Here is a 25,800-nt window from a genome sequence, read left to right as displayed (position 1 = left end):
TATCAGGTAGGGGTTTAGCGAAGAGGTTAAGAATGTTCTCGGCCTGATAGATCTCTCAACCCGTAACCTTATCTGGTGTATATCTCGCACTCGAGCAGTTGGTGTTACGCACAAATGACAAGGGAGCATAGAATTGCATGTGCGCGTCATGGGAATCTCTCTTCCCTCACCAAAAACCCCCACCTCAAAGCCATGTCCCCCATTTCGGGGTCCTACGTGGGGCACTCGAGAGAGCTCAACACAAGTCTCATATGCAGATTCATCTACTTGCAGCAATTGAGGGGGAATGAATGACGGGTACACTACGTGACGCGACTCATTGTGTTTACCTACAGCGTACCTATAACTTAATGTTTACCCCTCTATTTTTGGACAGATGTAGTTCATTCATACATACAGTCTTTCAATATGCCTTCTTTTGACGAGAACAAAGCTTACGTTGAGCAAGAAGAAACCTTCTTTGACGACGGAAGAGAAATTGAGCTTTTGCATTATATATACGGTCGTTCTGATATTGATGAGTTGCGTGATTCGCCGGAGCGCGTGCTCCAGGCTATTGATGAGTTTGGTCGCACCAAGAAGTATCTCATGAACGTTGGTGAGGACAAGGGCAAGATTGTAACAGATCTCATCGCTGAAGTGAAGCCCAAAGTCATGGTATATTCGATTTCTTGTTTAATAAGGAGTAATTGCTAATGGGTACAGGTCGAACTTGGTGGTTATGTAGGCTACTCAACTCTCCTCTTCGCCAACGCCGTTCGCAAAGCAGGAGGCACAAACTATTACTCCCTCGAACGCAACCCCGAATTCGCAGCAGTGATAACTTCCCTCCTCGATTTATCAGGTCTATCATCAATCGCCCGCGTCATCGTTGGTCCCAGCGACGCCGGCCTCGCTCGTCTACACAAGAACGGCACCATTAAAAAGATCGACCTCATGTTCCTCGACCACTACAAGCCCGCCTACACAAGCGATCTCAAACTCTGCGAGCGTCTTGGTCTCGTCGGACCTGGTAGTGTGCTTGCAGCGGATAACGTCATCAAGCCAGGAAACCCGCCGTATTTGGCGTATGTGAGGAGCAGTGTTGCTGAGAAGAGAGCTGCAAAGGGACAGAATGGTGATAAGGATGGGTTTGCGGATAGAACGGCGAAACAGTATCTCAAGAGGGAAGGGGAAGAGAAATTGAATGAGGAAGAGGGGGATCCGAATTTGGTGTATGAGAGTCAATTGGTTCACAGCTTTGAACCAACTGGTGTTCCTGTAAGTCTTACATCTACTTCCATGAGCAACCTTTGCTAATAGTTTTAGGATGCCGTTGAGATTACACGGTGTACAGGCCGCGAAGACTAACTTTATTTCCCAACGCCTACCTTAGCACCTTGAATAGAGAGTTCAGGCTTCCATCTGCTTCAAATACCCCTCAACACCAAGAGACAATGTCGTGATGTGCTGCCCTCCTCACAAACCGTTCGTGCTACCCCGCCTTTCAACAAATTAAGAGCCACGCCCGGTTAGCTCAATCGGTAGAGCGTGAGACTCTTACGAGTACGCGATCTCAAGGTTGCGGGTTCGACCCCCGCATCGGGCTGTTCCTATATAAATTCGATTGCGAGCGTATGCGAGGCTTTCTTTTTTGAGTTTTTGAGTTTTTGTGTTTTTGTAATCCTGTATCGGTGTGGTGTGTTTGAAACGAGACGTCTGTCTGATGCTGCTGTGAGCAGTACTCTTCGACTATTGCATGTATTTGATAATGAATGTTTTGTCAGAATTTGCAGTTTATTATCCTGGTGCTTGAAGTGGCTAGTAGTGTGCTGTCTCATCGCCCATCGGGGCATCAGAAAGGTTGGCCGTGAGATCCATAAGAGACGAAATAAATAGGCCAGTTTAGGCTACTTAGATCACATGTCTTGGCATATTTATTTTTGTTTCCTAACACTTGGAGGTTAACACTTCCACTGCCCTGATGTCGTTGGGGTTGGTGATGGTTCTCTAAGCTTACACTGCGCCAGGCCCATGCGAGGAACGACACTCTTCAATTCCTCTCTTTAGACGACACAATAGTTAAACATCAATGGATTGCTGTCGCGTCACGCATCAGATCAGACCAGGCCTGTTTTTTTAGTTGTTTAAGAATGCACGCCCAAGACCAATCGCGGTTTGGGTTGGAATAAACTCCGAATGGGACCATAAACGACCATTCTCCAATGACACAATGAGCTTGCGAATGATATCCAAATCCGTACGTTCCAGGGCAGTTCATACAACATCAGGTCTGTCACTACTTGGCAATATCAGTGTTGATGTCGAGGATGAGCATTTTCGCACTTCAAGCATAAGTTCTTACCGTCTACCAGAATTTCTCCAAGTATCATGTCGACAGGACACTCAGGGTGCCGGTCAAAAGAGTTGGCTCCTTGAGGCATAAGAGACGAAATGATTAGGTCATTTTATGTATTTCAGGAGTTTAGGTTGTTCATTTTTGTATCCTGAGGTAGTTGCAGTGACGAGCAGCTGACAACAGGCCGGTGAGGCGGGCCCACCCTGTTTCTTTCCTTCAACGATCTGTATCTTCGGCCTGTTTTCTTTTTTCCTTCTCCTTCATCCTCTGCCGCTGCAGGTACCGCTGCAAATAAGATGGCTCACGACGGCGACCTTTTGCCTGAAGATTTCGAACCTGGTGACGCATCCACCGATGACGAGTTCGGAGAAGAGGAAGGAGGTGGGGGTGAGGCCGAGGAGGTCGTAGAGCATGAGGAAGACGAGGACGACGGTGACGATGATGGATACGTCTATCCGCCATACCTCCCGTTGATTCCCACCTGCGGACTATGCAGATTCTATTTTGAGCCCGGTGAAGTCATGCTGCATTGCAAGTTATCATGTCTATCACAACCACAACGCTAGCTAACTTATTCCTAGACAACTCCAAGGAGCCCGTTCCTCTTCGATGCATATACGATGTACCGCGTGTTGGCGAGGACTTTGGAGATCGGGCGATTCACGAGGAGTGCCTTGAAGCCTGTCGGATCGGCGGCAGCGATGCTGCTGCTCCTGAGGACCTGTGCAAGATCGCCGGCGGTGTCCCAGACTTTGTTGAACCCCCGATATCTATGACAATTCGTCGCCATCGCTGGATCAAGCGATCAATCGCCCAAGACTTGCAACTTTCTGTGAGGGGCCGTCTCCCCCTGGAGATATGCGAAGCTATTGCAGAATATTGCACACGACAACGGGCGGCACAGATCATCCGAGACATACGACCCAAGGACGCCAAATCCGTCAAGTACCTGCAAAGACTTCTTTTTGACTGTGAAGATCCTTTATGGGTTCATTTTGTTGAGATTGAAGGGGTTCGATACGTCCGATCTCTATCCTATTCTCAGCTATTCCCAGACGATACGCTACTCTTGCCTGCTGGTTACGAAGCGACTGCGTCGTTCAATGTTTATTTTGCCGAGGACTATCGAGGCATACGTCAAATCCTTGCCACGCAGTCTGATGAGGCTCCGTCGATCGATCGTGAGGCAGGACTTCACTGGGTCATCTGCTGCCGCCAGCAAAGGACGCCCTTCTACGTTCGATGGAAAAACGACGTAAGTAAAACGTTGCATTGTCCTTTCTTCTTGTTAACGCAGTTAGGGCGTCAAACTCCGTGGTTTCGATGTAACCAAGACCAAAAACAACCCGCCCGACTGGAAACGTAAACGCTGGGCTACTTTTCCCATGCGCTTAGATGCGTTTCCGCAACCCCCTAGAACTGGAATCCCCGAGGACCTCGCCTACTACGACGCCGTTCAAGCAGTGGACTAGAACTCCCCTGGCGTCTGCGGCTATTACTTTTACCTACCCGACGGACATCTTCGCGGCATAGTCACCCTTAAGCTACAGGATTCGCCCACTGCCCACATCGATGAGTTTGATCAACACTACCAATGCGGGATTTATGTCCCTATCGACCCGGACGAGCGAGTTTCCGCGCTATGGATGCGTAGATATACCCCGGAAGATGGCCCAGACGTTTGGACGCTTATAGTATGTTGTGAGAACCACTTCTAAATACTTTGACTGACCCTCTACATAGTTCCGCACAAGCAAAGGCCGTAGTCATGTTCTTGGCCGCGAAATAGGCACTGCTTGGGGCGATGATGACAGAACCGAATCGAAGAAGTTTACCTACATACCTATTGCGAACTTGCCGAAGGGCCAAGCACGAATGTTTTACAACTCGAATTGGCATCTGGGTCTTTGGCTGACTTTTGAAAAGCCCAGTCTCCTTGATTCGTGGCTCGGTATTAAATCGACCACGCCTCCCACAAGGGAATTCACAGTCTCGGTCCCTGGCCCTGACCCCTATAACCCGGAACGCCTAGATTACGGCATACTGACATGGGCTCCCCTCGAAGGTGTCAAAAGTCTTAGAGTGTGCCGGTCCTGGCAACCTCTTTGGGGAAGGCCCTCTATGGGAAGAGCTCGGTGGGGGGATGATGTGGTTGGCCTCTTGCTAACTTACACTGACAGCACTCAAAGGTGCGTTGGGCAGGTCCGTCCAGATAGTCTTGAAGACGCGGTCGATGTTCGCTCAAAGATTTGGCTTGGCTCTATCGAATCGTATATGACGCCATTGAAGCCGTATGAGTGGTTTCCCACCAATATGCATATCGACTGCGTTTGTGTGGACAAGCCAGGCCTTCGGGAGAGCTGTGCGTACCTCGAAGTGCCCCTGACAGGGCGTCTTGAGTGGCACTGCAGATATGGTCATAGCTCTGTGGCCCATTTTGACACTGGGAAGGCCTATGATGAGATCAATATGGCTTTGGCTCATGGAATTGTAAATAATCTAAGCAACTAGAAAGTCAACATGTCTAGCAATCAAGTATCATGTATTGAAGCTCATCCTAAATCTTAGGGTATACGAACACTAAAGTAGTCGAACAACTATAGTCCAAGTAGCATAAACTGGAAGGCAACGCGAGGACTACCATCGCGAGTTGGGAGGTTTTCGACATGCCCAGATGACGGAATAAGGCTATTGACCTGGTGTTGGCAGTACCTACCTACAAGTCAATCGAATTAAACAATCTCAACTTGCATTAAATAACTGAGCCTTGTTGTTAATATTTGTTTTTCGGGTAGCTGGCTATTCAATCCAACAATCATTACAATCATCAAATAAAACAAAGAACCGTGGTATTTTCCCAAACATAAAGAATTCTACCTTGCTTACTCCAAAGACAAGCCGTCACTAACCTGTCACCTTGATAGTCGAAGCAACACTCGGTACCCCATTCTTATCCATGACAAACAACATCCAATACCCAGGCAACACAACACCAGGATCACTTGGCACCTGGAACGTGTACGTGTTCTTCCCAGCATCACTCAAAATCAGAGGAACACGACGCTGATCACTATTAACAGTATGCGTCGCCGATCCGTATCGGACAAGGGAAGCTTGTACTACAACTCCGCTCGTCTGAACAGTCACCGTTCCGCCAACCTTGATCGTGGAAGCAGACACGGATGCTATCTTTGGTCGCGCCGCCAGCCTGCCTTTGGAGTCGTACAGATACGGGGGAGTGTACAGTTGAGCGTCGAAGTGGTTCGTGTCGCAGCCACCGCAGAGACCGCCACCGCCATTGAAGACTCGGCCGTCGGGGAGGAGAAGCGCGATGCTATGGTACGTCCGCACGATGTTGTTGGGCTTCATCAGAACAAAGTGATCTTCATCCGGGAGATACATCTCTGGCTCTAGAACGGGTGTCGCGTCGGCAAAGGGAATCGCATACTGTTGACCGCCTGTGATGAAGACGTTGCCGTTGGGAAGAACAACCGAGCTGTGGAACACACGGGCGTGGAAGAGACCTTCACTCGCGTACGAAACGGCGGCCTTGTTACCAGGATTGTTGATGGTGATGATGTGCGCATCAGCTGTCGCATCAGAGTCCTGGTAATTGGGAGTTCCACCGTTGGTGAGGATCTTGCCTTTGACAGCATCAAACATGATGGCGTTACCACACATCGCATCGGGAGCAACACCACGATCCGACTTTCGCTGTCCAGCGGTCTTGACGTTTCCGTCTTTCTCGTCAGTGTAGTACCAGTTCATAGCCTTACTAGGCCCGGCCTGAAATACGGTCCCCTTCTTCCAACCGAATAACCAAGCGTGGTTATCAGATCGAAACAGCCCTTGAGCATCGGCAGTGAGCATCTTCTGTACATCGGCCTTATTGAGTAATGTCCACGTCTTCTTCTTGGGATCATACACCTCGCCGTTCTTGAAAGCCTCGCCACCGCTCCAAGATCCTCCGATGGTAAAGACTTTACCTGTGGAAGTCGTTGCGGAAGATTGGTATCCTCGAGAGACTTTCATGTCTGGACCAGGGATCCAAGCTTGTTTGATTGGATCGAAGAGACTTGTGCGTTCGGCGTTGTTCCCGCCTGTTACTACAAGCTGGCCATTACCGTCAAGAGAAATACCTGGACAGAACATGTCGTGGTTTGTCTCGGTGACTTGACGCTCTGAAACGAGGCCAGTAGCTGGGTCCCACATCGAAGTGAGGGTCAACCCACCCGGACCTCCGTCCATGGTATCGCGAGCCCAAGATGACCAGATGAGAACTTTGCCAGTCTTTGGATCAACAGTACTAGCGACAGGGATGATTGGAACGTTGACCGTCGGTCCCCAAGCCCCTAATGACGATGGTTGGGGAGGAACGTAATCATTCCCTTGAAATACGTTCAGTTCAGCGATACTCGTCCAAGGGTTGCCATTTGCCTCGGTGATGGCAACGAGCCTAACATATCGTGCAGGCTGTGTGTCAAAGTTGGCATATTTGGTTGTATAGTCGGTATACCACGTTCCATACGCCACTGGAGAACCCCAATTCTTGTTATCCTTGCTCAAGAAAACCTGATGCTGGGCAATGTACCCATTTTGCGAACCGTCTTGTCTCGGAAGCATAGAAATTCCATTCACATTATAAACCTTTTTCATATCCACGGTAATCATATGAGGCGGCGCAGGCTCACCCCCCTCCCACTGCGTATGCCAAATGGTGTTCTCCTTCCCATCGATAGCATTCTGACACTCATCCCCCTGATTCATGCTATCGCACGTCACCTTCCACTTGGAGCGATCGATGGTTACGCTCTCCAGGGGCGCTGCTGCTCTCAGACTCAGTAACTGCTCTCGCTTGCAAAGGGAAGAAAGGGGACCACTGACTCTTTTGTTGAGCTGGGGCCTGGGCTTGACCTTGGGGTTGGAGTTATTATTCTTTTGCCTAGCCTGAGGAGGAACAGCTTGGATATAACCTTTGTTCATCTTGGGAGGGTCGAAGGGTTTGTAGTATCCAGGGCCATTCTTGCCGCCTCCCTTGGCGCTGTTGGGATCAAAGGTTGAGCCAGATTGGTGGGTTTTGACAGCTCGTGGGTGACGAGGTGAGTCACTGGTTTTTTTGGAGGCGGGTTTGGTTGAGTCATCCTTGGATCCCTTCTTTGAAGAGGCTTTGGTGGTATCATCATCACCAGTGTGCTTGCCAGAACCGCCTTTACCTTTTTCTTTTCCTTTTCCTTTACCACTACCCCTGGATGAATCATCCGACGTCGATGTAGGCTTAGGAGAGTCTTCAGTCTTGGTCCTGGATTTCTGGTCGTCATCGTCCTCAGAATGCGTGCCAGATGTTGGCCTTGGAGTCACACTGGTTGAGAGTGCCGACTTTGATGTTGGAGTGGAATCCTCAGCCTTGGACCTTGGCTTGGAAGCATCATCGTCGCCAGAGTGCTTTCCAGAGTTGTCGTCGTTTCCCTTGTTTTTTCCCTTGCCCTTTTGTTTCTTCTTTCCACTTGAGCCAGACTCGGAGTCGTCATCGCCTCCATGCTTGACTGTGTGGACCGTGTCATCGCTCGACTTTGATTCCGACTTTGACTTGGACTTGTTGTCCACTTTCTTGGATGACTTTGCCTTGGGGGCTGCTTCCGGTTTGTCAACTGGAAGGGCACCAGTTCGGACATATGCGGGAGCCATCATTGGTTCTGGGTAGACTTCTTCGGCATCATCCGAGTCAGAAGAGTCCTTTGGGGGTTCTGGAGTGTCGTCTCCCGAGTCATATTGGTAGTCATCCTCAACATCGTCATCAGAGCCATACGACTCTGCAGTCTTTTCGCTTCTGCGAACCGGGGGAAGATCGACAAGTTTGGACTTTGGTGAATAAGCACCATAAACTCGTGGCGGGGAGTTGGTTTCAGAACCTGACTTGACCGCTGGGCTTGAAGCGTCTTTCTTCTCACCGTGGGTCAAAGGAGTGATGTATCCCACTTTGGGAGACACAAACTCGGGGATGGCGATAGCATCGGCACCTTCCAAAAGGCCCAAGCATATCATCAACGCAAACACGGGCTTCATATTGTGATAGGGAGTGAAAAAGAGATTGGGGTATAAAGCTTTCGTCGAACCGAAGAAAGTCGGGAAAAAAAAAACATCTTGACGCGACTTCCCAAATTATTATATACAAAAGGTTCAAAGAATCAAGGTTAGCTTAATGAAGCTATTCTCAATGCAGGTCCTGTTCGGGACCTTGCATAGCGCCAACTTAAAACTCGTAGATCCGCCCGCTAAAGGTCAGGGATCTGGGGAGGAATGTACATGGCGGCATGGACCAGTGCACATCATTCCTTGTTAGACATGTCTTGTCTATTAACGGTCAAGACAAAAGTTTATTAGTATACATATCTTGTTTTTATACTTTACGTTTGGTCCGCAATGAGCGTTCCTCAGATATCCGAAGCCTTATCAACACCACACGGGTTTCTGTTTTGGAGGCGGCCGCCTTACGAACGCAGAAAAGCCCAATTGACGGTCTGATATCTAGTGACTCTGCTGTTAGTCCATCGTACGCTGGAATGGTGCGGCCTTTGTTCAGTGTCCGAGCTACCAGGGATCCAGGCAGCTGGATAGACGATTTCCACCGACACTCGCCCACTCCTCAAGTCTTGGGCTTTATACTCAGAGTTCGGTTCAACGGCGGTACCGAGACGTTAGTCTCTGGGAGGTTTCGAAAGAAGCGTTCCTGATGGAGGGCTGCGCAGTGGAAAGTCTGAGTGCCGTGTTCCGAACACACATAGCGATGGTCATGAAGGCGGTTTCATGTCACATTCGTCGTGCCTTTCAGCTTACCTATTTCTTGCAATCATCGCAGCGAATGCATACTTGGTAAGATATCGTGGCCAGTGCTTCACAAGATGCTGTTGGTACTTAAACAGGAGTCATCACCTGCCAAATGGACAGCAACGAATCTTCGCTAAAGAGTCTCTCCAATGAACATCGGGATTAAACGAGAGAAGTCATAATCCACCAGCGCTATCATAATCAGCCCTAGCACATGTGGGACCTCTGGATTCCTCATAGACTCAGACGCTACTGTCAAACATGACAGCTACCATTCCCAAAGTGACAGTGGCAGCATCGGTAGGGCCAGGTCAAAACGTAGAACAATCTAGTGGACACAAAGTTGAGTTTTCACTCAGGACCAGTGTAGATCAAAGCGGCAGACTTGAGTCCTTCGAGTCCAGACAGGAGATAGAGAGTCATGCTGATCGGTGGTAGGCTAAAGCATTAATCGTAAACCTGTGGAGGAGTAACTAGGCTGAGTCGGAGCTGTCAAGGCTGAGGAAGGGGCGGTAATGCCAAACTTGTATAGTGTTCCTGAAGAATGTTGGGGTTAGGTGTGGTTCAATGTTCTGTTTTTGGTGGTACCTCTTCAGATCCTTCACCACGTTCTTTGATCTGACATCCAACATATCAGATTCAGAATCTATAGTGAGAACATCTAAAATGACATAACGCAACATGAACAGCTGATCGAAATGCAACATCTACCCTGTGCCAACAAACTCGCCAAGTCATCAGGGTTCAGTCCAACTAGATATTGATTCGCAGTAAGCTTTGCAGAACCATCAGCCACCAACACCCAAGACCTTAGCTCAGAAAGAAGCGAGACTGCATCTTGGCTACCAGTTGCAGCAGAACTAAGAAACCAGATTCGGGGTCATGTACGACGATGCTGTCACCTACTTTGAAGCGACCGCGGCCAAGGTAAACGCAAGACATAATTCTTTTGGTGGTATGTGGCTTATCAATCACCTACTCTTCTCATGTAACCAGACAAATGTAAAAAAGTATTCAATTCAGTTTTATCCAATACCTGAACTCCTTTACACCAAGAGGGTATAAGCGTCCCATGCAAGCGTATCTCCAGTAATCTCATCGCTTGCTTTCCAAAAAGATCAAGGTAAAAAACGGTTTTCATCCATCCTCATGCTTATGTTCATATATATATCAAGGATCAGATGCAACAATTAGCTCAAGAGAAATCCTCGGGAAAATTGCAAAAGTATTCTCTCGTGGAGATGTAGCTCATTTACTCGGTTCGCCCCCCTTCAACAGCCCAACTTGTCGATCATGTTCACTCCTAAGTTGTTTTTCACCCGTTGGAACAAGAGTCTTTTCTTCTAACCCCAGGTGAAAAGCTGGATCACCAGCGCGGAATTTCTCACGAATGCCTTCTGCACCAGGATGAGCTGTAGGCAGTGGTAGTTCAGATGCCTTGATCGCGTCGTCTGGCCAGAGAATTCGATGAGCTTCTTCAACTGTGAGAGGTGGTTCGTCGATTGTAAGTACAGGCGATGCGGCAGCCGGAGCAGGTGGTGGGTCGAACACGGCTTGTCGAGGGGTTGTCGGGGATCGGGACGAGGATGTTGGTGTACCGGTTCGGGCCCTTGGTGTCCGTGCGGGACTGTCTGTGATCAGTGCAAGGTCTGACGATCCCTGGTAGTCTAGTCCCCTGGTTGTTGTGCTTGTGGTAGCTGCTGATCGGGGAAGTGACCGGGTTACTGATGTTGAGTACAGACTGTCGCTATCATCATCAGAGTCTGTGTAATCCTCTTCACTCTCGACCACACTATGAAGAGTAATACCATCCGCAGTATCGGCCGGTGTCCGCTTAAGAACATCGGATTCCTCCCTGAGGACCTTTTCTTCGTTTGTGTTGGGTCCGATTGGGATGTGGTGCTGAATGGTCGATCGTTTTCGATCCATACGGAGAATATTCCTCATAAGATAAAGCTCATGCTTCTTGTACGTCTCGTAGTATGCCCGACTGACCATAGCTGCTGAGTGAAGGTCATCCAGCTCGTCCAGTTGACACATAATGCGAAGGCGAATAATCTCCGGGAATTCTGTAGCGACACTATAATCAGGATCATGCGCGGCCATACGATTGAGCCTTTCATTGAGTTGAGTTTGGGGTTCTCTTTCCTTGTGCTTTGACAAGCCCCAGCCGTGACTTTTGCCGCTAATGTCGAAAAGTGTCAAGCCCAGTACACTGTTGTAGATATCACTAATAGCAGAGCGAAACACCGGACCTGGATCACAAACGCCTCGATGCACTGGCGTCGGCGGTGCTGGAATCCTCCTCAACGCATCCACAATCTGCGCCAGGCTTTTCGATTGTGGCTGCGACCTGGATAGATGAGAAAGCACATCCGTCGACATGATATAAGGCAAAAGGTTCATCTCGTTGTAGAGTAGCATCAGCCAGCCAAGATTCGTGGCGTCGCACCAATGGCTGCCCTTGGGACATCGCGGGGTGCTAGTCAGCATCATCGGAGGTAGAGCATCCGGGGAGAAGCTGGAATTCAGCGGCGTGGGTTCGACTTGGTCGGGTGTGTTGTGTGTCGGCTCTCGCATGTACTCCCGAATCGCACTAACACAACACTCGTGGATCTGCGCCACCTTTGCGCAGCGGACAGCCCAGATCTTGTCTTTGATCTTTTGTGGCCATGGCTTCGATTGTAGCTCCTTCTCATCCACAAGGTTCAGAATTGTTGTTTTTGACATGCGCGAGAAGAGTCGGCGCAAGCCAAAGGCGTAGCTGATGACCAAGAGACCGTCTGGCATATCATCTGCTCCCTTGTGCATCCATTGCGGTAGCCATCTATGTTCAACGATGAGTTCTAAAGGCGAGGTACTCTTATATCTCATACAACACTCGGCGATAGCAACAAACTTATCAAACTCAATCTCTCGTGGAATCATTTCGCTATGGTGGTGCGCTCCGTGTAGCAAGATCTCCAAGGAATCCAAATGGTTCAGCTCGACTTGTGGCATGCGGTAGAGCTTAGCCTCGGATCCATCTTTGCAGTAGTACTTTGTTGGAGGCAACGGCAACTGCGACGATATATCGTCGTCGTCGTAAAGATGAAGACTACTGGAGTTCCCCGCAAACATGCGAGCAAAGATGGGTGAAGTCTCTGCGAGCATGTAAGAAGAGACTCTGAAACGAAGTGCCGGGTCGCTATGGTTGCATCCAGGCGCACTGTTGGCGAACTCCAGTATAGCATCGCCTCGCTGTGATATGGCAAATTCTTTAATCGTTCGATCTGGGGAAATGCCCGATTCGCCTGTCTGGACGAGCTGTCGAATCTCTAACAGCTCCTGTCTTATTCTCTCATAGTCATAGAATCTCATTTCGTATTTTGGAAACTGCAAATAGTCAGTTGCGATGCGCTTCAAGATCTGATCTGGAGAACTCACAAATTGGGGGTCTGCCGACATGACCCGAGTAACGCTAGCATTGCGCATCCTCTGGACAGCCTCCTTGCGAAACCGCTTATTCGTGAACAGCGCTTCCACCTGTTCTGGTGTCGCATCGCGCTCGTTGTTCTTGTACGTTTCGATCAAACATGTCCGGCAAGCATCGGCCAGAAACTCGAGCCAGTTCTTCCAGTCGCGCACTGACGTTAGCCAAGCGTCGCTCTGGTGTATACTCTTTCCGAGACTTCCAGAAACCACCTCAGCGAGACTTCTCCCACTGAAAGAGCTTCTCGTATCGTATATATGACCAGGACTTTGGGGGGAGTCGAGGGTTGAATCGCGACGGACAAGATCGCTACCGTTATGAGGACAGCGGCCCAGCTCTTCTGTCAGGATATGCCGACATAACATGGCGCATTGCTCTTTGTGCTTCTTAAATTCTTTATAAGCCGAATCGACGTGGTTCGGCGTATTGGGGAAATTGCGAGGCATTCGCTGGACAATAGACTGCAGCTGTCGGATATGAGTCTCTTGACTATCAAGAGGGTTCGTAGAATGGCCATCGGGAGATCTGGCGTTGAGATCGATATCGGAGGTACTTGTCTCGGGAAGATGTTGACTGATTATCTTGATCTGGATCACTACATCAGTATTCGCACATGTGATCATGAACTTGTTGGACCAAACGTACCCCTCGTCTTGGAATCTTGTTGATCAACGACTTCCATTGTCGGCCGCCCCCGGGAGGAGGCCCGTCGCTAGATGTTCTCGAGACCATGTCGACCCTCATAGATAAATTGGAGTGTTTGTCGCCGGATGGGACGGAGTTTCTGGTAGATCGCATCAGGCTGGGGTGGAAAGCGCAGCGTCAATGCTAGCGCCTGACCACAGCATTGTCGTCACAGCGTGGCAAAGAGGCGCCTCGCTAGAAGACAGCCGGATGTAAAGTTGCGATGCACTCTGGAGTGTTGGTAAAGGATCTGGGTGTCTTGTATGTGGTTGTTGAAAGTCGCGACTCGACTTGTCCGTTCAACCGGGGATTCGGGTCGGTGGTGCAACGTCAGGTATGCGTCCCAGAGAACCGGAACCGTTGCAGTGTCGGTAATAAGATTGAAACGTGATGGTCTTTGTATGAAGGGTAGGAATGAGTCAACCTGGTAATGTCGGAATACCGAGATTGAAAAGTCGTAGTAGGAAAGGAATCAACTTCGGTTGTTGTTGTTGTCGTCTAGTCTAAAGATTAGTAGAGAAAGACAAGGTAAAAGCGAAGCGAGACCCGGGAAACTGAATTGAGAGTGACAGTGACAGAAAGTGGAGGAGGCTTCGCTTGGGGGTCTTTAAAAGGTGGACTGGGGCTGGGAGAGGGAAAGGGAAAAGCTGGGGTTGAAAACTGGGGCACCAACAAGAGTCCTTGGCGTCTACGCCTTTGCTTTTGTTACTTAGCGGGCGACAGAAGCAAGCAAGGGATATTGGCATGGTCTTCTCTTAGCAAAGTCTCGGTGTGCGGAGATATTAAATAACTTCCTCGGTAGAAGCAGCATATTACGGACTTTGCCGGTAGAAACACAGACAGACATGAATGATGACCGTCTTGTTGATTCCATGTCTTCTCTTGAGTCCTATTCCGGTGGAGTCGGATTTATCCCAGTGATTATTTACAGCTACAGCAGTGCAGTAAGATGATTGCGGGGGACTCGGTGAGTATCACGCAAAAGCAGCCCTACCGTTGAACCGTTTCTGCATGCCCGTTAATACAACGACAACGACAAAACAGTTGTCAGGTCAATCTAGATATATGGTCTCTTACACTTCTAGAATATCTGCAATTTTAATAGATTTACTGCTACCCAAATACTCGCCTTTATTCCCCGAGTCAGACCTCCATGTCAAGATCCACCAAATCTGAGACCAAATCCCAACTTCACGATCTAGGTACCCGCTCAACCACTTTGACCAGGCGATCTTATACCAGGGTCTGCGGAAAATAAATAGAACAAAACTTGTTTAGTTCTTTCTTGCTTCTTTTCTTCCCTGTCGAGTGCCAGCCTTATAATCTACGTGGCGGAGCCACCTGCAGTCAGGATACTCTTAAGGCTTGTCAATGGCTGTGAGTATTGAGAGTTGCCTGGAATACGACAAGGGCTTGGATAGAGTCCTATAGTTACACAGATACTGTAGTTTGCGTGGTGTTTATTTCCCTGGTTTCAGAGTCCTGCATATCACGGCGACAGGGTCGTGAAGGCTTGATGTGTTGAAGATACGATATAGGTGTGCAAGCAGGGTCTCTTCTTAAAGGCCATTCCTATGAAGAAAACTAATTACAATATGTTTATATAATTCGTAAAATACGTGATATCACGGTCAGTTGATCAAACGTGCGTATCAATATTGCAACACAGTCAATTAATCTCATTATCGTTCATGTCTTCATCTCCCACCCTGTACCAAACCACTACAACTTCTCACTCTCTTCCCCAAACACAAAAACAACTCTATCCCTCCCCTTATCATTCCACCCCTTCTCAACATCCTCAAACCTGTACTTCTTCAACCCATCACTCCCCACACCCACAAGAACCTTCAACATCCCCACCGTCTCAGCTCCCAGCTCTTTAGGATCCCACGACCCAGGCCCAGACCCCCGCACCGTAACATCTCTCCTCCTCAACCCCATGGCCGAAATATCTCCCCCATCACCAGCCATACTTCCAATATTAATCCACGTAATCGCATTCTTCGCAGATGCTGTACTAGCACTCAACAAAAACGCGTTAGGCCATGGTCCGTATAAAAAGTCAAGCACGATATCTGCATCTGCGGCGGACGTGAAATCCGTTTCGGTGGGTGTTGAGGCGAGAATTACGCTCGCGTCAAGATCAAGCTTGGATAAAGCTTCTTGGTTGCGTGCTGAACCGACGACACTTGTTGCGCCGAGGTGACGAGCAACTTTAATAGCGATTTTCCCACTTGCTGTTGTAACACCGTTGATAAACACTTTGAATCCTTTATCCTTGAGATCAACACGTTTTCGTAGGGCCATCCAGCTCGCCATAACAGGATTGATCATGGCTGCTGCAACGACGGGATCAACGCCATCAGGCAACTCGACGATACTGCGAGTAGGAGCGTTGACGATCTCAGCATAACTTCCACCCGTGGTACCAAGTAGAGAAAAGTAGACGTTTTTGCCGGTTGATACATTAACGCCTACACCGTCGACACCAGGACGGTGGGGAAGTTCAGTAGCAGTGTAATGTTTGCCAGCAGTTCGTGAGCGAACGAGTTGGTGAAGACCAGTAGCGAGGACACGAATCTCAGTTTCACTGTCGTTGGTTGGGGCTTGAGGTGGGACAACCTTTACAGGTCTGGGAGTTTGACCCCATTCTGTGACTTCAGCTGAAAGCATGCTCATATTGTAAGATTGATGAAGAGTGATTGACGATGATGATACTAAATAACTCTCACTGGGGAATGAGCAACGTCTTTATACTTCTAACATCCTGCATAACCCCCTCAAATCGTCACTTGATGGTCTCGGATTTGGTCAGTCAGCACCAATATCCATTCGTATTCCAACTGCAGAGAAGCTAACTTCTTAGTAATGAAGCGCCTGTGTTGCTAAGCTTCGGGAATTATCGCAATTAACCCCGCGCGCGAATGAGACATCACCAAAAAATTGATAATACATCATGTGATCTGTAGAGTGACGGAACTTCGGCATCATTATCAACACAGACTCAGGTAGATCAATGGCATCTTTTCACATGTAAACACTGTTTAGTTCCCGCTTGCATTAAGAATTTCATTTATCTCTTTTCTGTGTGCTTCGTTACATCTGCCCATGCTTTTTCTCTGACAATCATCTAGAAAAACCGCTTGATCCTTCTTTGCCCATGTAGCCTAGCCTGTAGGATATGAACCGCTTATCCTTCCGACTCCCCCGCTGTAACATGGACTTTGTCTTAATGCAATTGCAGCTGTGTATATAAAACGCCTCCTCCCAACCGGCCATGTGTAGAAAGACGCCAACGCCTCGTCGTTTTCATGTTTCAACAAACGAACCGAATCGACCAACCAGCCGTCCATCCCTTCCCTTTCCTTTCCATTGTCTAGCCAGCGGTTCCGGCCTTCTGTCATTCTTTCATGCCATTGAGCCGACCATCCTGCGTTGCCAATCTGTAAGTTAACCGCTAACCACTACGGTGTAAATGCTATGAATAAAAACACCCCGGGAACGTCAATCGTACACACTCGCTGATACATATGTAAATATCGTCACTTATCTGGATGCATCCAGAAAAGTCTCCAATGTGTCCTTCTCATCTCTTCAACAGTCTTCCATCCATCTTGAATCGTTGATCGCGGTGTCGACTTGGCAATACTCCCTATCCAAAATAGCAACCTGCCGTTTATAGATCGTGGAACGATTGCATTGTTGGTTCAAGTCCGAGGATATATCAGCCACTGGCCTAGCATCCCCTTGGCATGCCTCGTCACTTCTCAGATCGAGACAACCGCTCAGCCACCTTTTCGTTCCGACTCGTGCTTTGGAGGTTGCTCGGCGTTTGCATGTGCGTTATTGTTGCCGCCCTTCTTCTTGCCTTTACCAGCCTTTTGCCAGCCGTTGTCGCTCTCGCTTCGGGCTCCACGGACGTGGCCATTTTCTCGATTTCCATTGGCCTTCTGAGAGTTGGCCTTCTGGTTCTTCTGAGATTTCGATCCTTCCTGGTGATTCGGTGACTGGTCTTCAGACTTCTGGCCTCCCTTTGGCCCCTCGCCTCGACCCGACTTGGGACTGTTTTGCTTCTCAGACTTCCAAGGTCCATCCTTTCGAAGAACTGTAGGCGAAGGAGTGCGTGTCTCATACACTGGCGACAGGTGAGCATAGTCTTGGCCAACAGGACGATCAATGCGGTTCTCAGCAATAGCAAGATCGAGAGGAGCAATAACTCCATTCTGGTTCTGGCGCGACATGAGGCGCTGTCGAGTCGAAGGAGACAATCGAGAGTTTCCAACCGTTGCATCCTGTACGATATGGGGCGTGCCCATGTAGTAAGCGGCAATACGATCGCGGAATGAGGGGTCGTCTGCAGTAGAAGGCGCAACAGCCATAAGCGGCGCAGCGGAACCGTTGGCCACAACAGGCACCTGACCAAAGGCACCTTGTTGGTTCATAACGCCCTGAGGCTCAACCATGGGCATGATGGGTCCATCGACAGGGTAGCTGGGCACTCCATTTGTAGCGTGGATTTGCAAGGGGTTCTCAAAAGTGGGAGTCTCGTCCGAGGTACTGCTCTCCGTCCCGGAAGGAGCTTGACGCGGGCTTGGAGTGACGCTTGTCTTCAAGTTGGATCCATTCACGACTAAGGGACGTCCAAGGTTTTTGTTCTGGCTACCTGGAAAAGGTCCTTGTGCCAGTGGCGCAGATGAAGCTGTTGAGGCAAAGTTTCTTGATTGCCCCAAAGGCGACGGCGATCGTGACGTTCTCTTCATTCGGCGGTCGAGAATTGTTTGGGGAATCTGATCTGTCGACAATCGTCGTCTCCCAGGACTCGGGTTACTCGAATTCTGACCGGCAAGATCTCCAAAAGCCAGACTATTCGTGGCCGGCACTGGCTGTTGAAGCTTCTTGCTAGGGCTGGGGCTTTCTGATAGGTACATAGAATATTTGCCCTCCTCTGACTGTGGAGAGTCGGTAGTCGCCTTTGGTGTTTCGTCGAACTCTGTGTCATCAGACATGAAACTAGGAATTGGGTTGCCATTGACGCCTCGAGACTGGGTCGATCCGCTGAAGGATTGAGCACTAAAGTACGCAGCGGCTGCCTGAGATGAGGATGGGGAACGCGATGCAGGCTGTGAATGCGAACGCAGGGTACTATTTGACCCTTGATTACCCGCTTCGTTAGTCATACCGTTTCGCTGCAGGGGGCGACGGAAGTCCTGAGTAGCCCCAGTCGTACTAGCAGGAGACGAAGGATACGTTCCGTAAGTTGCACCCGCTTGGGTATAGAACTGCTGTCCCAGATTCATACCATATAAAGTATATATATCTGGTCGCAGGGGGGCACTCAGTGGCGGGTTATCGAACGAATTTGTCCTAGAACGATCCGATGTCGGTTGAGGCTGTTGGCCTGAGCCTGCACTTGTGGACATTCTTTGCTGTTGCTGTTGGCCCATCGCTTGGGCCTGGGCCTGGGCCTGATGCTGCATAAATGCTGGTGACTGACTGGCATACAAAAGCCTCATGTTCTCTTGGTGCAACGCCATTTGAGTCATGAGGTCCTGCTGTGCATATTGGAACTGGAACTGTTGATTCTGGTACCACTGCAAATCTTGCGCCATGTTGACCGGCTGCATGAACATGCCATTGTTGTTGGTGCTCGCATCGAATTGTGGAACACCCGCGGATGCTCGCCTGTTCGAATTTCCACCCCGATAGTTGTTATTATGTCGTCCACCGCGATGGTTTCCGCGGCCTCCACGTCCTGAATGTGTCTGTGACGAGCTGCGAAGCAGAACAGGTCGAGGCTGTGGTGCAGGTCGAGACCATACTCGTTCCTCTTCCTTAGGGAAGACGTATTGCTCACATGCCTCCTCAAAGTTCGCCACTGAGATCAGATCAAAAGCCCGGCGCAATTCAACATGCAACCCATGGAAAGAATATTCATCGGCCGTGTTTCCGAGATTTCGAGACGTATTGAAAGGCTCTTCGACACAAAGTTGATTGTTGATCGCATAATGCCATTTCTTCTCTTGCTTTGTGATCAGCTTGCCCTGTCGTACCGAAAGAACGTGCTTATCGTAGTCAAACTCGTGTGCGTAAAAGCGAAAGAACTGGAACAAGAGCTCGGCAGTGGATGACTTGTTCTTGCTTCCAAAACCAGCCAGCTTATCAATATCGTCGGCGAAATCGGGAAGCGTACCGTCGGGCTTGGGTAACTTGTGTGGCGACTGATGCAAACAAGGGAGGACGGGCGGGTTGCGCAGCTGCAGGAACGTAATTATCAAGCAAATCCACGTGTACGAACTCAATGTGCCACCAAATGCTACCGAACCGTTAGACAGGAAGTTTGTGGAGGGAAAAATGACATACCCGCATCATTGACTATTCTCCTCCGTGTCCAATATTTTATAATCATGGCAAGCTCGCGAACTCGTGGGTCAATATCGATATACGTTCGAACCATGCGCGTGTTCTCGAGTGCAAGGGTGTTGTTGACATTCATGTCGCACGCAAGGCCCAATTCAGGGTCCCATATCTTGACAATGGGTACCTTGGCGGCTGAAATACAAACAACCTTTTCCATTCCTCCTGATCTGCTATTAGCGAGTGATTGGTGGTAGTGCAGAGTGATACGTACGTTTCGCTAGCAGGTTGGCGATCATGCAGACACCCTCTAGTTCGTGCCACGATGTTGTGATGCAAATGTCCACTAAAGCGGGTTAGTTTACAGTCAAGCGGATTGGAGAAAAGACGCACCATCGGAATCATCTGAACAAAGAAGATTTCCAGAGGAACCAAAGAGATTCACCCGAATGTCATGTCCGGGCCACTCGTCATTGAAGATCTTTTCAAGCTTCGACACTAGTTTCTTTCGGTTTTCTTCGACAGCGGCGGTGGGCAATAATTGGTCAAAAACCTCTCTCATATCTGTGGCCAACTTTCGCTCCTCGTCCTCGGTCAACTTGGCCTTGACCGTCCGCAAGTCCAGCTTTTCCAGACGATCATTGCCGACCGAGTACGGTATTCTCCTTCTGGAATTGATCTGGGCAGTCTCGTATTTGCAGCCTCCTAATCGCGGTGGCAAAGGCCGAAGCGCAGGTAATGTACTATTTGTCTCAGAATAAGCCGATCGCGGGGAGTGGTTATTCGTGCCGGTAGGCGACGGTTCGCGGTCCTCAAACGAAAATTGCCGAGCGTGCTGGTGAGGCGTCGAGGGCACTGAACTAGAGTGGGACTGAGCCGAGGGTGCGGATCGTCGGGGTAAAGGCCTCGATGAGTCGGCGGCCTGCTTGGAAGGCATTTTGGGCGGAACCTCCTTGGAGGATACAACCGAGCGACTCTTGTCTAAATTCTGGTGTGACCTGCTCCCATGGCCTCCAGCTGTGCTCCCCTTGCCGGCGGAGGCGTCCTTCGGCGACACCTTGCTAGAAGATCGCGACCGTGGCGCCGCCTGGATGTAAGGAGCAGAGATGACGGGAGGGAGTGGCGGTGTCTGCAGGCCGCCGCCGCGGGAGGGGGAGATGAGCTTATTGTAGTGGAGGAGTTGAGCGTGGTATATGTTTGATTGCTGAGGGAGGAGTAATGGCCAGAAGTCGAGCCGAGTGTGGAATTGTGTGGCGGGCGTATCTTGGAAGAAATAGCCCTCAGCGGCGGAAGCGCTGTGCGTACTCGTCGCCGATGGTGTCGTCGGATACGTTGTGCTCGATGATATCGTCGAGGCAGAGGTCCAAGGACTGGAGGGATAAGGATGTTGCGGTTCGGCCGTTGTGGTCTGGGCGTCCATATGGAGCAGCGAGTGAGCCCCGGGACGGTTCAAGTGATTGCGGGGACCGGCGGCAGTATATGCGTGACGACGTTGCGTGCGTCTGGGCTCGTGGATCCGGTTCTCTTACTTGGTGGCGGCGAACGCTGTAGAAACGCAAGCTGGAGCAACGTGGAAAAAAAGGTCGTGCAATTCAATTCTGTTCTGAGCGCCAGTGATGGTCGCGAGACTTCAGCATGCAATCCAATGCCAGAGTCTATCGTAGCGTCAGGGGCGAATCTGGTCGCTGATGAGAAGCCGCTGTTCCTGGGTGGGAATAGCGAAAGAGCGAAGCAACGTCAGGGCCAGAAAGTATGTAAATGTGATTCGACAGCGACAGCGTATTCGACCGAGTGTGAACGAGTATCTAGATCAGAGCACAACAAATGGCGCTGAGTAAAAAAAACAGTGAAGAATTGTAGCCGAAGTGCAATCGGTATAACAACAATTTCCTGGGGCGTAGGATAAAGATGGCAATGTAGGTAGGTTTCTGGAGATGGCGAACAGTGGCCTGTGGACTGGACTAATGGACTATGAATTGAGCGTGTCGGAGAGGCTTGTGCTTGTGTCTGTGGGGGGGCTTCGTTGCCAAAAGGGGGTCGCTCGGTGCGAGGGACGCCGGTTCACCTCGTCTCGTCTCGTCGGGGGGTAGAGGGCGAAATGATGGTATGTAGGTAGTAGGTAGGTACTGAGTTCAGGGATCGAGGACGTGGCGAGGATGGATGAGAAGAAGCGATCGAAAAGAGCAGAGCATGTAGAGTTGATAGCAGAGAGAAGAAGAATTATGAAGAAAGAAAACAGAGACAAAGCAAGATTGGAAAATGCGGATGTGTATGGGAATGACAAGAGATGGCGTTGAGTAGCGAGATGGATTGGACGGGATGGATGGACAGGACAAGGACAGTCCGTTGGTTGTTTAGTTTTTACCAGTTGGAGGGAGAGTTGAATGAGAAAGAAAGATGTCAAACAAGGCAAGACACTCTAGGTACGACGAGACAATAGACTCTTTCTGGTTTGGACCTTCTGATCTGAGGGGAAAGTAGGTAATATCTCGTCTCGTTACGGTAGTCGTTCTGGATCTGGTAACATCAATATTTGGGAGGGGGGAAATGCAGGCCTTCACCGGGAGTTTTAGTTAGCGTACCAAGTACCCCCCGACTGAAGATTGGCAGGAACCTACTGTGCTGTGCTGTACCTGCCTTTCCATGTACCCGGGGAGGCTGACTGAGGGGTATGAATTAGTGGTCTCGCACTGTAACCAACCCAAGTTGTGCACCCTTTAAATAGTACACACCTCGGAAAAGAATAAGCTCACCTGCAGTTTTAAACGGGGACGTTTTTAAGCTCACCTAAGCCTTTTATTATATCATTCAATTATTGCACACTAAGTTTGTTGATGCTGATGTTGCTGCCATCATCAAACTCATTGCAATCACAGTGACGGTATAGCACAGTGTTTAGCAGGTCAATTAGCCCCAACCATCTATCACTCACCGTCCGTTGCAGCGAATGGGCCTTTGTGCCGGTAGTGAAAGCGGGGATACTGGACAGCCTCAGCAGAGACGAGCCCCGGGAAGGTTCAAAGCAAAGACCATCAAAGGGTCAATGTTTCTGGCCGGAGGGATAAGGAAGACAATAACCACTGGAATTGAACCGTGTAGCAAAGCAATAGCCCAGAGGCCGGTCACAAGTAAAGAATGGGTCCGAAATAGGAGCCACTGAATCTGTACCAACGTTAGGTGAGCAGCAGTGTAATTAGGCCTGCCCTGTCCAGAGATGTATTGGATGGAATAATTCGAGTGCTATTTTCGATATACCGTGCGATTTTCGGTGATTGCTGACTGTTTGGGTTACTTGGCCTAGTGTATTAATTAACAGTAGACTCCATCGAAATTGCCTGGCCAAAATCACATCACATCACATCAACTCTTATCCATTGACGATACGCCGCACAACACGAGTTCATCATTGATTTACAACTGCTCCAGCTCTATCCCGACTGCCCTCAAGGTTGGTCAGTCAAGGTCAAGGTTACTCCTGACCCCCGGCTAGTCTAGCGCTGTGTCAGTATCTACAGGGGGAGCACGATGGCCCGGGGACCCTGATTCTGCTAAAAACCTCCCCCCTGAAAGGTCCATGTATCCACCTGTCCATCCTTTCTCGCCCCCAGGCTGCGGATTGGATGAATGACCTCCTGGCCGCTTATGATCCATGCCTAGCTCAGGCTGTTGTTGCGCCGGTACGAGTGGAACAAGTCACTTTGTGCGTCACATGACGTGATATTCTACTTGGAGCCTTCGTATATCCAATCCAAAGTTCCCGTTCCTGAGAGGGCGGGTTCTGGATTTCGAGGGGTCGGTCCTCTAATTCCCCTCAAACTCAGGACCCCTTTGTTTGATGGTATTTCTGGACTTTTCGGTGCTACAACATTGACAGCCAGAGAGGACAGGCAAGTCGGCAAGAATAGCAAAGAGATGGCTGAAGAAGCCCCGGACATGTCCGTCCGTGAGCGGGTACAGTACCTTTTCCCTTTCCATTACCTGCAATGCAATGGTTTGCTGAGATGCAGCCTCAAAAGGCCGACTCTGTGGGGAAGATATGCAGATACTAAGATACATTACATGTTCAACTAACCGTAACTGAACTGGACTAACTGATTTGTGTGTGTGGAGGAAGTGGGAAAGGGCCTGGTCTCCCTTTCATGATACATTTCTCAGTTTATTCATGTATAGTGACGATATTAGAAAGCGACGTCTCCTATTTCTTCTTGATTTAGAGTTGTAATTACACTTGGGGTCATCATGTCGTTTGTTGATGTGTCATCTCAACCTGCAGCAAATGTCCACAGTTTTTCCAGAGCAAAGAAGCCAAGCCAACATTTGTCCGATTAATAACAAAAAACCAACAATTCTATCAGGCGAACTCGGTAAAAGAGTCATCAGTAAATCTGGATCAAAAATGGGAATTAATGCACCTAACCCACCCGCGGCCCGTGTGCTTCCCTTCCCCTTTAAGCACTGGAACTGGTGTTCTCATGCCGCCATGCCAGCGCATTGAACAAGACGACGTTATGTGGCCAAGGTCAAGGCTCTAGGGTGCGGATGCAGGGGTAAATCATGATGATTGTTAGGCTTTTGTAGAGTTTGAAGTTTATTGCTTCAATGGCTCACTCGCATTCACTTCAGCCTCTTTCTCTCGTCACGCTAGCTTGACCAAACTATCGAAATTCTGTATGTAGATAGGCATAGTTCTTAAGAGTTTAGCGCCTACCTTGTTCAACTCAGCCTGTGATGGTTGATATGCCCAAAAGAGAGAGAATTCGAGGTCTCGTGATGCTTTGATCGTCAGTGGACAACAATGGTCCACTGCGAGTTTACGGATACGCCTCGTTCGTATCTTCTTCTTGACGGCGTATGAGATATAATTAATTCTCCTTAAGTGTCTCGCCGACGAACCAGCCTCTTACTCTTTCATTTCTAGAATACGCGCCATTGTCATACCTCCGAGGTCTCCCTTTGACGAATCAAAGGTTAATTATCCCTTTACAATTCCAGGAACATGATAAATATCAGCCTCATCATTTATAGAGGGTGTAGATACAGTATAAAGTAATCCCTTGCACGTGTGGACCGAGCTTGACTTATTTATTAGTATTGCTTATTCTGCCGATGGCGATCGATTGAGATGTATCATAGTGCATCGTATTACGTCTCGTCTTGTCTGGAAATACGATCTCTCCCCGTGTCTATTCCTGGCCCGGCCACTCTTTCTGGACACGTCTTTTCACAAGTCTCGTCTCGGGAGATCAACCACCAGCCTCAAGCCACACTTTTTTGTAGTACCGGTATCACATATGTTTGTTTCCTTGTGGTTTCGCTTTTTCAGCTCGTGTTTTATTCACCAATTTATATATATATATTTTTTTGCCATCCACACAAGCCATCTTTACGAGAACAACTCTTACCGCAACAGGTACAACCACACCTTTTTTCGAGGTCCCTAAAGTCATCATATTTACCTGTTTGGGCTTCTTCACAGTGTGCGTTGTCATGAGCCAGTAAAACGCTCTGCCTTGATTTTGGCTGGGCTGAAAAATGCTGACTGACTTCAAGTTGACGAGAGGTGGCTTGTAAACTATTTGCTGGCTGCTGAAACTCAATTACTCTTTCCTCGTCTTGGCTGATATAGTCACTATTTTGGTACTGTAAGCGGCTGAGCTGAACCTGCAGGTGGCTTCTTTCCCAACACACTCTCTGTCTACTAAGAGAACAGTAGATGGATCCTCAACCATATAGTCAACACTACGACGCGGAAGGCTTCTTGCTTTGACGCTCGTAGCTGACTTTTCTCATCAGCTGCTGCGGTTGCTATCCGATGATATCGGATACCTACTCGTTTGCACGTGATCCGAAACAGACGGCAGCTGCCTGTCGCTATGATTGACCAAGTGGTCAGTCCATTGATCAATCGATGAAACACAACTTTCTTTTCTTTTGTGATGAGGCTGCCAGTCATGATGCGCCTGACAAACGGCTTCGAAGATAAGGAGGAATCAAACGGTACTCGATTCTACTCGAGCTACGGATTGCTGCCGACGAAAGACGTTTTATCACAACGTGTTACTGCAGAATTGTCACGCCAAGAATTCGACAGCTTTTTACGTCTTCCGCTATATGGAATTGTCCA

General features: G+C 49.2%; 7 protein-coding genes and 1 non-coding gene across 8 annotated transcripts; 3 read left to right on the top strand and 5 right to left on the bottom strand.

Moving 5' to 3' along the window:
* Positions 1-408: 408 nt before the first annotated feature.
* On the top strand, positions 409-1,350 carry EDB82DRAFT_426006 (S-adenosyl-L-methionine-dependent methyltransferase; the record flags this gene model as incomplete). Its single annotated transcript, XM_065607648.1, has 4 exons — positions 409-657; positions 706-1,117; positions 1,178-1,260; positions 1,309-1,350. 4 exons carry the CDS (start codon positions 409-411, stop codon positions 1,348-1,350), a joined length of 786 nt encoding a protein of 261 aa, XP_065466008.1.
* Positions 1,351-1,505: 155 nt separating this feature from the next.
* Positions 1,506-1,588, top strand: EDB82DRAFT_t35. Its single transcript has one exon. It is a non-coding gene; the product is annotated as a tRNA-Lys (tRNA).
* A 1,025-nt stretch (positions 1,589-2,613) lies between these two features.
* On the top strand, positions 2,614-4,849 carry EDB82DRAFT_534511 (uncharacterized protein; the record flags this gene model as incomplete). The annotated part of the gene is made up of 6 exons (XM_065609269.1): positions 2,614-2,869; positions 2,920-3,593; positions 3,640-3,801; positions 3,889-4,032; positions 4,082-4,473; positions 4,528-4,849. Exons 1-6 carry the CDS (start codon positions 2,635-2,637, stop codon positions 4,847-4,849), a joined length of 1,929 nt encoding a protein of 642 aa, XP_065466007.1. The 5' UTR covers positions 2,614-2,634.
* Positions 4,850-5,238: 389 nt separating this feature from the next.
* On the bottom strand, positions 5,239-8,641 carry EDB82DRAFT_438594 (uncharacterized protein). The gene has a single exon (XM_025732043.2). The coding sequence runs from the start codon at positions 8,399-8,401 to the stop codon at positions 5,243-5,245; it is 3,159 nt and encodes a 1,052-aa protein (XP_025587588.1). The 5' UTR covers positions 8,402-8,641; the 3' UTR covers positions 5,239-5,242.
* Positions 8,642-10,140: 1,499 nt separating this feature from the next.
* Positions 10,141-13,495, bottom strand: EDB82DRAFT_115557 (uncharacterized protein). The gene is made up of 2 exons (XM_065606984.1): positions 12,590-13,495; positions 10,141-12,538 (listed from the first exon to the last, which is right to left on the bottom strand). Exons 1-2 carry the CDS (start codon positions 13,256-13,258, stop codon positions 10,412-10,414), a joined length of 2,796 nt encoding a protein of 931 aa, XP_065466006.1. The 5' UTR covers positions 13,259-13,495; the 3' UTR covers positions 10,141-10,411.
* A 1,453-nt stretch (positions 13,496-14,948) lies between these two features.
* On the bottom strand, positions 14,949-16,216 carry EDB82DRAFT_493427 (uncharacterized protein). The gene has a single exon (XM_025732065.2). It carries the CDS (start codon positions 15,999-16,001, stop codon positions 15,042-15,044), a length of 960 nt encoding a protein of 319 aa, XP_025587590.1. The 5' UTR covers positions 16,002-16,216; the 3' UTR covers positions 14,949-15,041.
* Positions 16,217-16,916: 700 nt separating this feature from the next.
* EDB82DRAFT_115509 (uncharacterized protein) lies at positions 16,917-21,353 on the bottom strand. The gene is made up of 4 exons (XM_025732076.2): positions 20,070-21,353; positions 19,951-20,022; positions 19,683-19,901; positions 16,917-19,635 (listed from the first exon to the last, which is right to left on the bottom strand). Exons 1-4 carry the CDS (start codon positions 21,094-21,096, stop codon positions 17,108-17,110), a joined length of 3,846 nt encoding a protein of 1,281 aa, XP_025587591.1. The 5' UTR covers positions 21,097-21,353; the 3' UTR covers positions 16,917-17,107.
* A 2,022-nt stretch (positions 21,354-23,375) lies between these two features.
* Positions 23,376-23,829, bottom strand: EDB82DRAFT_493423 (uncharacterized protein). Its single transcript, XM_065608429.1, has 2 exons — positions 23,693-23,829; positions 23,376-23,627 (listed from the first exon to the last, which is right to left on the bottom strand). The coding sequence occupies exon 2, from the start codon at positions 23,609-23,611 to the stop codon at positions 23,399-23,401; it is 213 nt and encodes a 70-aa protein (XP_065466005.1). The 5' UTR covers positions 23,612-23,627; positions 23,693-23,829; the 3' UTR covers positions 23,376-23,398.
* Positions 23,830-25,800: the final 1,971 nt, after the last annotated feature.

Source organism: Fusarium venenatum (genome assembly GCF_020744135.1).
Source record: "Fusarium venenatum strain MPI-CAGE-CH-0201 chromosome Unknown EDB82scaffold_1, whole genome shotgun sequence".
NCBI classification, from domain to species: Eukaryota; Fungi; Ascomycota; class Sordariomycetes; order Hypocreales; family Nectriaceae; genus Fusarium; species Fusarium venenatum.
The sequence above is the reverse complement of the archived record's forward strand: the minus strand, read 5'-3'. Positions and strand labels throughout refer to the sequence as shown.